General features: G+C 36.1%; 1 protein-coding gene across 1 annotated transcript in view; it reads right to left on the bottom strand.

The window, feature by feature from the left end:
• ZFAND3 (zinc finger AN1-type containing 3) overlaps nt 1–16,345 on the bottom strand; it is a 330,560-nt gene that overhangs the window by 72,924 nt on the left and 241,291 nt on the right. The window contains exon 3 of the mRNA XM_055330430.1: nt 14,442–14,624. Coding sequence (XP_055186405.1) covers nt 14,442–14,624 — 183 coding nt within the window. The remainder of the gene's footprint in view (nt 1–14,441; nt 14,625–16,345) is intronic.

Raw genomic sequence — 16,345 nt, 5'->3', positions numbered from 1 at the left:
AGACACCAAGGGAGTGGGGTGGAGTAGGAGCAGAGAGAGAGAGGGATTAGCAGACTCCATATTCAGAGGCAAGCCCCACATGGAACTCGATCTTGGAACCCTGAGATCATGACTTGAGCCAAAATCAAGAGTCAGATGCTTAACCAACTGAGCCACCAGGCACCCCTTTGGGATCTTTTTATACTTAAAAATTATTAAGGACACTAAAGACCTTCTGCTTATGTGGGATATATCTATTGATATGTACCCGATCTAAAATTAAAGCTGAACTGCTTCTCTCTCTGCCCCCCTCTCTGTCATGAATAAATAAATAAAATCTAAAAAAATATATAAAAAATAAAATTAAAGCTGAAAAATTTTAAAAATATAACTTCATTTAAAATTCATAAAAATAACTACAGGTCAACATAAAAACATATTGCTTTAGAAAAAGAAACCATGCATTTGGGGACCCCTGGGTGGCTCAGCGGTTTGGTGCCTGCCTTTGGCCCAGGGAGCGATCCTGGAGTTCCAGGATCGAGTCCCGCGTCAGGCTCCTGGCATGGAGCCTGCTTCTCCCTCTGCCTGTGTCTCTACCTGTGTCTCTACCCCTCTCTCTCTCTCTTTCTCTTTCTATGTCTATCATGAATAAATAAATAAAATCTTTTAAAAAAACATGCATTTTTTTGAAAATTATGAAAGCTATCTGTCTTAACAGACTTCTGAATTTTCACATCTGCATGTGCATTCAATTTTTAATGAGGGCTATCAATAAAATTCACCCTTCCACAGATACACAACCGGAAAAGGAAGAACTCCAAGTGGGTCTCTGAGACCTCTAAAGGTTCTCAGACCATACTTTGAGAACCACTGGTATAGAACAAAACAATGACCCTAATAAAGGTTAATATAATTTCCAGTTTCTCCATACTTTTCTCGTGTGCCAACTGGCTTATTCTGGTCTGGCAGAGACTTTGCACTACTATTAGTATCAGTAAGACACTTAGCACATTCTCAACGAAATGTTAAATATTTAAGTAAATAAAAGCAAGAGATAGTGGAATCAACTCTACAGTCATGATTTCAACCTAGGACATCTGTTTCTGCTACTTATGTAGAGAATAAAAACATGTTTCAAGGAATTAAAAAAGATTCTGAGCCGTTAAGTGTTTGATTTCAGTTTTTCAGATGTGATCTCTCACCCAGAACCCTAATAACCAAAACAGAGCTTCCAATATATTAAGAAACTAACAAAACACCCAATATCAAGATTGCAAAATGTGATAAAGTCCAATAGCAAATAACACTGAAATTCCAAGACACTACCACCTTAGGGATCAAAATTAGGCTCCTTTTTTGAGGGGTCAAAATATCACCTGGCTAATACTTCTATTTTTAGATACTTGTTTCTCTCCGTGATAAAGCATATTTAATATGGATATGAAATCAGGAGCTGTCACTTCTTCAATTTAGGCCTCAGTTCTGACTATTTACAGGCATAACTAACGCCCAACACAGATTTCTATATTTGTCATCAACATGAGCATGAATCTCATAACACATAATGGAGAAACCACTCAGCATTAGAAGAGCTTTTATTTTTGACATAGTTCAGCTACCAAGAGCATTCTTATAAATCTTGGCCTGTGTCAGCAACCAAAAGGCTGCAATGCCTTCCTCTAAAAGAGAGGTGACTTGTGCATGTTCTTCATAAGAAGCTTCACAGAAAATGGAAAAAGACTTCTATTTAGGCCATAGGTATTTCCCTGTGGACATTTAAAAAGAATTCTGAACACAGGTCCCTTCCTCTCTGGTTCTTGGCTGAGCCTCTCCCGTAAGTTGCTGTACCACGTCTGGCAAAGTGTCCAGTGATGCTGAATGAAAGGTAACCTGCGTTCAAACTTCTTTTTACAGAAGTAAACACTAGAAAGTCTTGCTAATGGGACCTCTCTTTGCAAAAATAATAGCTAAAAATGCCACAATTTGAATTATGTAGTAAAGCAGTTTTATACTGCTATTTTGGAATTTAAAAACTTCCTTACAAAGATGGCATCCTATGGTTTTTATTAAATCTAAAAAACTGTCCTTTTCACAGATTAAAAAGTGAAATGGTTTATGAAATGACAGAACACGTGAATAGAAAATGGAAGTTTATGTAGTCGCTTTGGCTCTGGCAGCTATGAATTTTAGAAGTTCACAAACACAATTAAAATATAAGGTTAAAATAACTACTTCTAACACACTCAAATAGATGGCCCTATTATAATATGATTTTTTTCAGTCAATACTTCTGTCATAGTAAGTCTTAGATTCAGTTTAGAATCAGCACAGTGTCACCCATTACCTGTATCTACACAAAATAAAAATATGACAACTGCAAAGGGCTAAAGCTGTATGAAATGTAGTTGTTCACTGTGACCTTTATTTTCACAGCAGTACAGAGCACTTCATTTAATAAAGAACATAAAACAAAATCTGCATTTGCAGAGATGGGGGCAGTGATAACGCTGCTTCAAAATCTAGTCTTGAGTATCAGTAACTTTATAATCTAATCTCCTAGGTGCCTGAGGAAATCTTTATGGGAAACAAGCCTTTCAGATTTGCAGACTTCTTAAGGGAGCCTTAAACGTGAGTTTTTAAAGTCTGCTAGTCTTCTGTCTGACAAAGGGGAATCCCAAAGGGGGAAATTCAGGTGACAAAAGAAATAATGTAAGCAAAAACTATTATTTCACAACAAGCAAGTAGCTATTTGCACAGTCAAAAAAAGAAGGGAGGGAGGGAGGGAGATGGGTTGGGGGACCTGTCTCCCATTATTCCAAAATCTCTGGTGGTTAAAAGAGATTAACTGTTACCACAACAAGGCAACTGAATTTCAAACTTTGGTGGGGGAACTGCCTTTTTGAGTTGTTTCATCTTGGGGATACTGAATGGCACAGTCACAGAAAATAACAAACGAATATTAAGTTGCTCCAAATCAGGTTCAAGCAATAACAAATCTCTCCTTTATGTACCAAAACACATGAAGTAGGTTACCAAAAGTAAAAAAGAGTTAGAAAACTTTCTAAGTATTTAAATCAGTAAGCATTTACACTGAGTACTCTTTGCCAAGGACTGTACTGGGCACTCTGGGGAACAGCAAAACAACATATAATAAAGTCTCTGCAAATCGTGGGTTTACTCTCTAAGCTGGTACAAGGAGATGATATTATTAGGTCAAAGAGGTAACCAAAACAATATGGGATTAAATGTTATAGTAAGAAGTGTATAGAAATTCCTCGGATGTAGCAATTAGTGTGGATAAAATAGGTTTGAGACAGTTTCCAAGAACATGAATAGGGATCCCTGGGTGGCACAGCGGTTTGGCGCCTGCCTTTGGCCTAGGGCACGATCCTGGAGACCCGGGATCGAATCCCACGTCGGGTTCCTGGTGCATGGAGCCTGCTTCTCCCTCTGCCCGTGTCTCTGCCTCGCTTTCTCTCTCTGTGTGACTATCATAAATAAATAATTTAAAATAAAAAAAAATTTAAAAAAAAGAACATGAATAAAAATAGTAAGACAAGTGCCAAAGTGTCTCCTGAGAAAATAAGGGTCTAGCTTGGCTCAGAGCTGAGAATCACTGCTGAAATGGGTAAGCAGGTCAGATACAATAAAGGTCCAGATTATAGGGGAGGATGTGTGATACACAATTAAGAATCTGTATGACCAGACAGGTGATGATAAGGCCATTAAAGATTTTCCTTTCTTGTCTAACATGGTTTGAATGGGAGATTCATTTGACAAATTTATGGACTAGGACAAGATTGGAGGCAAGATATGGCTGTAAATGCTACAAAAACACAATGGTGGCAGTGACAACTTCCCAGACCTTTAATATTTCTCTATTGAGTTAACTAGAGGATCATCAACAAAAACACATTAGGAACTATAGCCAATATCAGGGTAATTAAGAATAAGATTTAGTTTGTGTACTTGGTACAATATATAAAGTTAATAAATGAAAGTTATATATTCCAATAAATTCAGAACTCTAGATGAAACTGACATTTTTAGTAATACTGATTTCAAAATTGACATTAAATGAGGTAGAAAATATGAATAGCCCAGTATCAGGCCAATCAGTTTTATGAGTAAATTCTTCAGGCTTCCAAAGAATAGATACATTACATAATGTGAGAGCATAACACAAAAATTTGTGTTATAGCACAGGAAAAGATAAAAAGATTTCTATGAGATTAATGTAACTGATGCCAAAACTAAACAGGAATAGCATGCCTATCATATATAAACATATACACACACACACACACACACACACACACACACACAAACTCACTTATTAAAAACGTGTAAAATTTAAAATAAAATCAGCATTTTGAAGCCAGCAGTATACTAAAAGAAGTCGTAGGGTTTAATTCAAGGAATGCAAAGATTGTTTAACCCTGAAAGTCCATCAAATTAAGAGATTACATATTAAAGCAGAAATCCAAATGATCACCTCCACAGATGCTAAAAAGGATTTTATAAAATTCAACACTCCTCTGACTTAAAAAAAAAAAACAAGCTACAAATGGAAGAATTTTCCTAAACTGATAAATATCTACAAAAGAAAACCCTGTAACAAATACTTTATTTGTGAAATACTACTAGAAATAGTCACATTAGAGTTAGAAATGAAAATAAGAAAAAAAATACGGCTGAAAAGGAGAAATTCTGGTAACAAAAGTACAAGAGTTACATGAAGAAAATGAAAGATGGAAAAAAAGAAACTGAGGTGTTTATTCAAAAAATATATAAAGTTTGAATACATGAAAGCAAACAATATTCCTATATGAGAAGGCCCAATAGTGTACTAAAATGTCCCAAATCAATCTATGGATTCAATAATCCCAATCAAAATCACACTGTAACTATTAATATAGTTTGACAAGCTAAATATAAATTCATCAAGAAGAGAAAATACAAAATAGCAGCTAATGAAATTTAGAAAAAAATAAACTATCTCTATCAGATACCAATACATGCCACAAAGCTATATTTCAGTCTTAGGAAAATATAAGTAGACTAATGGAACAAAATAAAAGAGCCCCCAAACAGATACATGATTATTCAATAATAATGGCATTTCAAACCAGGCCTATTTAAAGATTTTAAAAATTTATTTTAGAGAGAGAATGCACTACAGCAGGGGGAGGAACAGAAGGGAAGGGTCAGGGAGAGGGAAATAATCTCAAAGAGATTCCATGCTCAGCACAGAGCCCAACATGGGGCTCGATCTCACAATCGTGAGATCATGACCTGAGCCAAAACCAAGAGTTGGGTGTGTAACCAACCGAGCCACCCAGGCACCCCACAAACCAGGCCTGTTTAATAAATGGTTTTAAGATAATTGGTTCTCCATTCAGAAAAATTATAAAGGTAAATCACTTTCCTCATATCATATACAAAATAAATTCCATGGGATTCAAGAGCTAAATATAGAAAAAGATAAACTATAAAAGTATTAAAGTATATAAGAATATACTTTTATAACCCTATGGTAGAGAAAGCCTTCTAAGAAAGATATAACCTAGAAGACAAAAGACCCACAGACTTGACTTTTAAAAATTCTGCAAATTTTCTAATAAAATACAAGGCACCCAAATCAAAATTAAAAGCCAAGTGACATACCAGCAGAAAACATTTGCAAAATATGTAACAAGGACTTATGAGTTCCTACAAATCAGTAAGAAAAAGACAATTAAAAAATAAATAAGAGGGACGCTTGGGTGGCTCAGTGGTTGAGCATCTGCCTTCAGTTCAGGTTGTGATCCTGGGGTCCTGAGATCGAGTCCTGCATCGGGCTCCCCACGGGGAGCCTGCTTCTCCTTCTGCCTATGTCTCTACCTCTCTCTGTGTGTCTGTGTGTGAATAAATAAATAAAATCTTTAAAAATAAGTAAGAACAGAGATAGGCAAACCACTGGAGACAAACAGTTGATAAACATATGCAGCAGTGCTCAATCTTACTACCAGGAGATGTCAAGGGAATGTAAGTTAAAATGAGCCCATCTTTTACCTATTGCCTCCCTTCCCCCAGAACACCTAACATTGCTAAAAGCATGGCAAATCTCTTAAAAACTATTATTAGGGGTATAAAATGGTAATGTCATTTTGGAAATTAATTTGGCCATGTACATCAAAAGTTAAAATATACTCTTCTGTGACTCCTTGTTTCTCCTAATGGTACATGTGCCATTAGTCATGTACAAAAATGTCTATTTCACATGATACATAGTAGTGGAATATTAGAAACAGCCTCAAAAGAGATAATAATAATAATAATAATAAGAAGAAGAAGAAGAAGAAGAAGAAGAAGAGGAAGAAGAAATATTATGCATTTGAAAAAGAATTACAAAGGTCTTTATGTGTCAATCTGGAAAGATTTCTAAAATGCACTGTTGGGATACCTGGGTGGTACAGTTAGTTGGTTAAGTGTCTGGCTTTTGGTTTTGGCTCAGGTTGATTTGAGCATTTCGAGATCGAGCCCCGAGTCGGGTTCTCTTTAACAGTGCAGAAAATGCAGTGCAAAAAAGTCTGCTTAAGATTCTCTCTCCTTCTCCCTCCACCCCTCCCATTCGAGGTCTCTCTAAAATAAGTAAATTAAGCTTTAAAAAATATATACTGTTAAATTAAAAGAGCAAACTACAAACAGTATATGGAATATGTTCTCATTTGTATAACAATGAAGAAAATCTTTATGTATGCAAACATATATAGAACTGCATTTAAAAGGTATGACTCAAAATGAATTAACATGGTTATCTCTGGAAAGAATGGGAATTTAATGGAGGTTTAGGGATAGAGGTATGAAAGAAGTATCTTCATCTTTGATTTTATATAGGCCTGTATGTCTTTCTTTTCCTGGTACACTTAGAAAATAGGATTAAAACTCTTTTAAGGAAAAAAAAAAGCCAGCAAATGAGTAATTTAAAAATCATAGTTTTGCTTTACTTTGGTTTTTATTTTGACTACAAGTTGAAGGCCAGATGATATGTAAGTGCCTCAACTAGTTTCAACCCAGCTAACATTATGGAACAGAAATAATTTCCTTAAGAAAACACTTCTAAACTGCTCAAGTCCTTCTGCTTTTTGACAGTGATTAATTTAATGATCCCATATATTGATTACTGGTAAATTATAGCCATTCAATTCAATATAGCATATAACTATACATTATATGCTGTACTGCATATATACCATGCTGCACAGTATCAATCTCTTTAGTACACAGCTCTAATAAAAGCAGCATGCTTTATAGAATCAGCTCCAGGATAAATAAATGCACTGAAAAACAATACCTTTAAATTAAAATCAAAAGAGACATTTAAAGTTTGGGCATTCTTCATTATGGGAAAGAATCTTCCACTTTGAGACTATTATATATCAGAAAAGCTCCATCTGTTGTGTAATTATCTCTGATAAATGGCCTGATGCTTTGAGCTTCATTAGAGAAAAGGGAAGAGAAAGACACATAGAGAGAGAACTGTAAATAAATCTCCCCACCATGTTTCATTTAAAACTAGCCTGGCAGGAAGTCATAGAGTATTTTTTTAATAGGTAATATTTTCTAAATGTTCTACTAGAATAAGCCAGCCTGTTTTGCCCAGTATATCAATCCAGTCTTCTGAGGGAGGCATAGTCCAAAAAAGGGGAAACTAGTTTCACTGAAAGAATTTTAGAAAATTAAGTGGTAAAAACAGTCTACCTACTTGGTGGCTGTGGTATTAATTTTCCAGGGTACAGATAAGGACTTGTCAGACAGGAATGAAGACTTAGTAGCCAGTGAAGCCCAACGCATGTTAAAAGACCCAAGGCAGTCTAGCAAGGACATCTGTGAAAATGCAGTAGTATTTTATTTTGTTTTTTAAATGCCTGGGGGAGCCAGGGTATCACCAGGAACCAGTTTCCAAGGAAACAATGAAAATCTCCTTATTCAACCAAATTAATTTAATCACAGATAAAGAATGTTCTTGAATTTCTATTTTGGGAATCACTGTCATAATTAAAATAAAATCCAGCCAGCACTTAGAAATGAAGCTTTAATCATTAACAATCTTTATTAACATTCCAGTTAGTATGGTTCTCACTTTTTCTGTATCCTTTCTTTTGGGTATAACAAAAGTATCTCTTGGGTAGATGTAGTCGAGAAAAATATGAAAAATCTTGAGTATTATGGATGAAAATGGCCCAGAGCTGAGAGCTAGTCATGTGACTCAAAACAAATTACCTTACAAACCTTTTTCTCATCTGTAGAATAATAAGGAGAATATCTGCCATGCCTACACTGCACACTGTCAGGATGATCCCAGGAAAATGTTTGTTAAAGTGCTTTGATAAACAGAGATTAGCCAACTCTTTCTGAAAAGAACCACTGCATCTCTGCAGCAACTACCCAATTTGGCTGTTGCAGCAGCCACAGACACAATACATAAATGAATGAGCATAGGTGTATTCCAATAAAACCTTATCAACATTGAAATTTAAATTTCATAAAATTTTTAAATGTCACAAAATACTTTTCAATTGTCTAAAATCATTTTTAGCTTGTAGACCATAGGAAAACAAGTGATGGTCTGGATGTGGCTCATGGGCTATATTTTGCCAATTCCTCTTGCAAACTATATAGTTTTATATATGTGCTGGCTACTATTTATTTACTATATGCCTCTACAAAGCTTAGGGAAGTATTCTACATGAGGTGGGCCCTCTCTAAATGCTAGATCAGATTGTGAGAATATGTGAAAACAAGCACATTTCTTGTCATTACTCTTCCCTAGTAGCAGGTATGGATGTCAACTAAGTGTCAGTTCTCTTCCTTTCCTGCCTAGAAAGAAACAGACCAGCCAACTCTCCTGCAACATCTCAATTTCTATCCAATGGTGTAGTGGAACTAGGGGAAGAAACAAAACACAAAGCACAAAACCTAGGTGGGCATATACATCAGAAGCCTCCCAAATGTGTCATAAGTCAGGATGTTCAGGGTAATATGAAAGCTGATTTACAGAAGCAAGAAAGGGCATTTTTCATCTTTTAAGTCCAATCTGATAAGACTCTAACTTAAAGTGACCAGTCAGTATGTCCCTCATTTAAAAATAAAAGAACAGTTGGTTCCAGTGTTCTATCTACAATATGACATTATCCTTTCTCTCATTACAAGTTGGGTCAAGAAACATAAATACAAATCAAAGTTTATCTCTCCTCTATGAAAACCGTGGAAATTGGGAGAACAGTGAACAGCAACAAAAGCAGAGAAAAAAAGTTAGTTTTTTTTTTTGTTATTTTTGTTCTCCTTTTTCTGGTAGTTTACATTTGCATGCAATATTCTTTACACTCTAAATCACTACAGAGACAGGAAGCTATGGTATGATGCCAAAAAGCCAGGCTGCATTTGCAACCTTGGGTATGACAATCATGTGTGCCTCCAGCTGAACATCTGTGAAACAGATATGGTAACAGTCTCCAACATACAGGGAAATTATGAAGATAAAGTAGGCTAATACAGATAAAGTATTTCAAACAGTGCCAGTACTTGAGTACTCTAGTGCTAGCTGCTACCATTATTACAGCATTTAAATGCTATGACAAGTCCTTTGGTCACTATTTGAATTTTGTTTACATTGATTGATTGATTGATTGATTGATTGACTGATTTATTTTTTCTAATGGCTGAAGTTCCACAGACTCTTCTGTAGACACAATGGGAAAGGAAGAGGCAGGTAACTGTGTTCAGACAAAAAATATTTTTGGAGCTTCTGGATATCTGTTTTATTTAACCTTTGGTCAGGTGTTTTAAGAATTCTTTTTGATAAAAATATGTCCTGTTTCTTTCCTTTACACACTTTTGACAGTAGTTCTTATTCTACCTGCAGTCTTTTCAAAATAGCATTGATGTACCCAGACCATCCCTTTCTTTTTATATATCAATTTGACAGTGAGAAGTAAAAAACAGATATATTCATCCTCTTGATTATTGCAGAAAAAGTAAAACTTTTTTCACAAGTCCTAAAGAACACACAGCACTTCCAGTTCTACACAATTACAATAGATCCATAATTACTCTATAGTTAACAAAATTATGTAGTACTTGGAGTTGCAATTCCAAGCCCATTTCCCAGCAACTCCCACACTCTACATCTCCATACCTCTATATAAGGAAGCTATTAAGGACCAACAGATGAAATTCTGGCCTCTTGAGGATGCTGAAAGATCAATGTAAGCAATCCCCTGCCTCATCTTCCCCTACCCTGCTTCTACTAGGTATATCACAGCTGAAGAAATTTGCCAGGTGCCTATGGATCAGGCTGTCTACTCTCACCTGGCTCTTCACTGTTTCTTGGCAATCACTATAATTATCTCATGTTGACTTACAACGCAACTGTCCTAATGCTTTAACAGACTTCCCTTTGGGGGAAGGGATTTTTCTTATCCCTATATACCTCATCCACAAATCAGGCACACACAGTATTCAACCTCGATAACACTGCAATGAGGTAGCAAACCCGCCTGAGAAAGCTTTTGCAAATGACATGCTTGTTGACCATTGGCTGCCACCTCCTTATATCCCAGAATTCTTCAGTACCTGTTTTGGAAAACAAGTCAGAATCTCAGGGAAAGGCATATATATTTGAGAAGGTGACCTCCTTTTGGGCAGAGACCTAATCTCATGCACTTCTGTACCCAGCAATGAACTTAGTGCCTAACATATAGTAGGCTCTCAGCAAAGACCACTAAATCAATATGCAAACCACTGCAACAGAGTATTTTTTTTTTGCAACAGAGTATTAAATAGCTTATATTTAGGTAATCAATCTCATGATCATCAAATCCAAATGTCTCGTCAGTTTATAGTCTCTGCAGCAGTTTAACAATGATGAGGCAATATACTATAGTAATTGCAAGCATAGGCTTTGGAGGCAAATTAGTGGGTTGAACATGAACTATACTGAGAAGCAGAAGTTCTGGAACTTTGGACTGAAGTCACTGAACCTCCCTATGCTTTTTTTTCCCTCATCTGTAAAAATGAGGATAACAAAGCATTTACCTCATAAGACCCTGTGAAAAGTAAATGTTACTACATGTAAAGAGCTTAGGAAAGTGCTTAGAATATAGCAAACACTTCATAAATGTGAGCTTACATTTTCATTATTATTATGAAAGAGCACATCATAAGCTGAAATTTATTCCTTGGCCTCTATGACCTTGCCTACTATCATTCTCCTTTTCTCCAATTTCTTTAGTTGCTTCCTCTATTTTGATTTCAATCTCAAGGTTCTTTTCTTATTGCTTTTTCTTGCTCTCCTACTTGCCAATCTCATTTAACCAGTTAAGACTTCAACTATCATCTTTCAAGTGCATGAACTGCACTTCCTCTCCTGAGCTCCAACTCAAACTGCTCCATTCAAACATGGAAGTCATCATCATATCTCAAATTAGCAAATCTCAATTCCTCAGATCTGTGAAAATCTGAGGATTACAATAGTGAATCGTATAAGGATTAGGAAATAAGATTAGTTTCAGAGAGTTTAACTTAACATAAATACACAATGGTTTAAAGCAGTGAGGTCATCAGAGAAAGAATGGATCTGAAGTTAGTAGTAGTAGTAGACATCCTGATAAATACCTATATTTATTTATCAAAAGAAAAAAAAACATAGCCATGTACAATGGTCTAGATGGGCAAGTTATGGAAACACAGAAGTATGTCCCAGGGGCTCCAAAGCTCAGGGCAGGTCTAAGTCCAGGCAGAGGAGGGAGAAAAAGGTATGAAGATGGAATCTTGCATTGAGCTCAAGATCTTCCCTTAGAGCACACCTTACAATCAGCCTACCTCAATTAAAAATTCACTTCATTTTAATTCCTTTGGTGAGTCCACTTGGTTGAGTCCATACTTTGCCATTTGCTATATGTATGGGTTGGCTTCCCAAGGGTCTGCCTCCAGAGAAAATGTTTTAGTCCTATGGATAATTTTTATTTCCAATTCCTCTTACAGGATTTTCATGATGAATTAGTAAAATAACTTTTGGTTATGATTTTAGTTTCCACATACCTTAATTACAGAGAGAGGAAGTGTTGATCTTGGCAACATGAAAATTTCTATTCTCTGTGGAAATTAGATTTCCTATTGTGAATTCACTGATTAAAAGCATGGTTTCTGAGGCCAAATGCCTAAATTTGAATCCTGGTTCTGATATCTAGTAGTTTGTGACCACAGGCAAATTACTTGACCTCTTTGTGCCTACTACCTTGGCTCTAAAATGGGGATAATGATAGTATCTACTGTACTGTGTTATCATGAGGCACCCAAGAGAAAATATGCAAAACATATAGAACAATATCTTGCACACAAAGTGCTCATAAATGGTAGCTATTGTTATCTCAGTCTTACACACAACTTGGCTACTCAGGTTGGTTTGTTGTGGCCAGATTCTGGTATATACAGATCCAATCAGATTAGATTCTGACAAGTGCCAATCTTTCCCTTAAACCAGGAGTTCTTCACCTAAAGGCTATACTGAGCTTACAAACAACTTATTCAAAACTGAGTATAAGTGAATGGTGTGTATTTTCTGTGACAACAGATCATACCTTTTATCTGTTCCTCAATAAGTACATGACCCCAAATAGATTTTTAAAAACAAGACCCATTACCCCAACATTATCACTACCATTTTCATCTTTTCTTTCTCCCTCCTCTTAAATGATTTCTATACCTTCCCCTAGGTGTCTATTCAATAGGTTACAATATTTAAAAAATTCTTCTCTGCAATATTATTGTAGTGTAAATCCTTCCCATTTTCATTACTGCCAGGTCACTTCTCCAAAAGAACTGTAATAATTTTACTTTCTTTGCTCAAAAGCATGACTACTGTCCAACATCTAAATATCTTAGCTGAGCATTTAAACCTCTCTGACTTAACCATCATCTACCTTTCCAGTTCTGTCCTCTATAAAAGGACCTAAAGTGCAGAACTTCATGTAGCTTTCCTCCACAGCTCGTTCTAGTCTATCTAGAATGCCTTTTCACCACCTTGTGTCTGTCTTCAACACAACATTCTCCAGTAAAGCAACACCCTCTTCAACAGTCATTGTCTTTAATACATAAGAAGAATCATTAAAATGGGTTCATATAACCATGCATCAGGGTTTCTCAACCCTGGCATTACTGACATGTCATGCTGGATAATTCCTTGTTGTGGAAGGCTATCCTATGCAGTGTAAAATGTTTAGCAGCATGGAGCATGCAAAATCACTGCTGATTGAGAACCACTGATATATTGTAACAAATATATTTAATTTCCCCCATTAAAGAGTAAATTCTTTGAGGACACAGACTCTAAATCACCTAGTACACTGGTTTATGGTAATTAATTTGTTCTCTGCTAATCTTTCCAAATTTATAGGCAGAACATTCTAACCTACCATATTCCAAGGATTTCTAGATGTTCATTAAATCTGAAACATCAAATTTCAGCCTATTAATTTAAAGTGTTTTTTTACTTATGACACAGAGAGAGAGGCAGAGACACAGGCAGAGGGATAAGTAGGTGCCCCCTAAGGAGCCTAATGTGGGACTCGATCCCAGATCCTGGGATCACAACCTGAGCTGAAGGCAGACGCTCAACCGCTGAGCCACCCAGGTGTCCCTAATTTAAAGTTTCTAAAAAGCAAAAACTGCTATGTTAAAATGTGCCTAAAATTTTCAGCACTATTATAGTTGTAGTTGTGCCCTAAAGAAGTTGGCGACAGCATTATTAAAAAAGTTAAGTGGACAATAGAATATTATTATTATGTATGTGATATGGAAGTCTATCACTGAGGACTTGGAGAAGAATAAGAGAAACCGTTTCCTCCTCTCTTCAAATACCCTATGTTCTATGAAGTACATAGTGTTATTATCTTAGTTAATTGCCTAAAAACATTTAAGGTCCAGTGAGTGACAGAGGTAAGGATTTAATCCAAGGTTTCTGAATTAGGAGTAAGTTCTCTAGACCAGTGGTTCTCATCATTAGCACTGATTAGAATCCTCTGCAGAGTTTAAAAAAAAAAAAAAAAATCCCTGGGCCTCCCTCCAGGTCAATAAAATTAGACTCAGAGAATGGTGCTGAAGATTGAAATTAAAAAAAAAAAAAATCTCTAGTGGATTTTATTTTGCAGCAGGACTGAGAACCACTGCCCTAGACTGGTTCAAAATCTCATACCTTGACAGTTAACAGAAAAAAACTATCTTTTAAGAGGACCTTAAGCTTTATGGAATGGCTAAAATTTATTCCCTAACTTGCTGACTTGGGCCTACATGTCAGTACTTAATCTTGATTTAGAAGAGCGGCTATCTTTTTTTTTTTTCTGAGACAAGGCATTACAAAGAAGCTCATGATATGATTCTTGGACTACTTTCTCTAGCACTTCAAAGATCTGGGCACTTACACTCCTCTTTACTCGGTGAAGTTACATTCAATTCTGTCGGAAGCGGCTGCTGGCTGGGACTAAGAGTTGGCGTGGTTATCGAGGTATTGTTGTTGTCACTGGTGGTCTCTTCAGAAAACAAATCTGATTGGCTGTTACTTGTACTTGGAGCGGAATCATCATCTGGTTGTTTCTTTTGAAAATCTGAAAAGAGTAATATAACCAGCTTAATTAGGGAGTTCATAATTTCTTTGGAAATTAGAAAATAATAAAAGTATAAAATTAAAAATTAAATGTAACAGCAATAATAAAGACTACTCTGAGTGATAGAAAAATGAGTAAAATACTGGTCAAAAACATATCATATATACCTTCCATTGGTGAAGAGTAAGTGGAATTAAAACTTTCCATGGTCCTTGTATTGTTCAGAAATATGACAGACATACCAATTTTTTCTTTAAATTCAATTTAATTAACATATATTATTAGTTTCAGAGGTAGAATTTAGTGATTCATCAGTTGCATATAACTAGTGCTCAAATTCATCAAGTGCCCTTCTCTTAATGCCCATCACCAGTTACCCCCCCGCCCATCTCCCTTTCTGCAACCCTCTGTTTGTTCCCTATAGTTAACAGTCTCTTATGGTTTGTCTCCCTCTCTGTTTTCAACTTATTTTTCTTTCAATTCCCCATGTTCATCTCTTTTGTTTCTTAAATTCCAGGTGAATGAAATCATGATATTTATCTTTCTCTGATTGACTTATTTTGCTTAGCATAATACTTTCTAGTTCTATCCATGTTGTTGCAAATGACAAGGTTTCATTCTTTTTGATGGCTGAGTATTCCACTGTTTGTGTGTATACATTCATTCCATTGTGTGTATATATATACACATCTTCTTTATCCACTGATCTGTCAATGGGCTTCTGCGCTCTTTCCACATTTTAGCTATTGTGGACATTGCTTCTATAAACACTGGGGTGTTGGAATCACTATGTTTATACATACCAATTTAATGTCAGATTTTACAAAACCAAATGCAATTAAAATGTTAGGGATGGTCAGTAGAAGGATAAAAGGAATAAAGAAAAGTTATTCAAACCAACAGAGGGCAGGTAAGATAGACAAAAAATAGCACAGAAAAAAGCAGGGTATAGAGAAAACACACAAGACTGAGGAAATAAGTACAGATATATTAGTAATGGTAATAATTGTAATCTGACTAAACTCAGCAGTTAAAAAATAAATGAGGTCCCATTTTATGAAGTTTATGAGACATACTAAAAACATGAACATGAAGATAAAGTTTTTTAAGTATATTTAAAAAATACCAGCAGGGGTGCCTGGGTAGCTCAGTCAGGTAAGCATGTGCCTTCAGCTCGGGTCGCGATCTCACATTCCTGGGATCGAGCCCCACATTGGGTTCCCTGCTTAGTGGGGTGTCTGCTTTTGCCTCTGCCCCTCCCCCTCGCTCATGCTCTCTCTCATTCTCTCATTTACACACTCTCTCAAATAAAATCTTTTTTTTTAAAGACTTTTAAATTTATTTATTTATTTATTTATTTATTTATTTATTTATTTATTTATTTATTTATTTATTTATTTATGATAGTCACACAGAGAGAGAGAGAGGCAGAGACACAGGCAGAGGGAGAAGCAGGCTCCATGCACCGGGAGCCCGACATGGGATTTGATCCCGGGTCTCCAGGACCATGCCCTGGGCCAAAGGCAGGCGCCAAACCGCTGCGCCACCCAGGGATCCCTCTCAAATAAAATCTTAAAAAAAAAAACCAACAAAGATATATAATTAAAAAATCAGTAACAGTGGGGCATCTAGGTGGTTCAGTTGGTTAAATGTCTGACTCCTGATTTCAGCTCAGGTCATGATGTCAGGTTTGTGGGATTGAGCCCTATTTCAGGCTCTGT

The sequence above is a fragment of the Nyctereutes procyonoides genome, unplaced genomic scaffold (assembly GCF_905146905.1).
Source record: "Nyctereutes procyonoides isolate TBG_1078 unplaced genomic scaffold, NYPRO_anot_genome, whole genome shotgun sequence".
Taxonomy (NCBI): Eukaryota; Metazoa; Chordata; class Mammalia; order Carnivora; family Canidae; genus Nyctereutes; species Nyctereutes procyonoides.
This window is presented reverse-complemented; position numbering and strand designations above follow the sequence as displayed.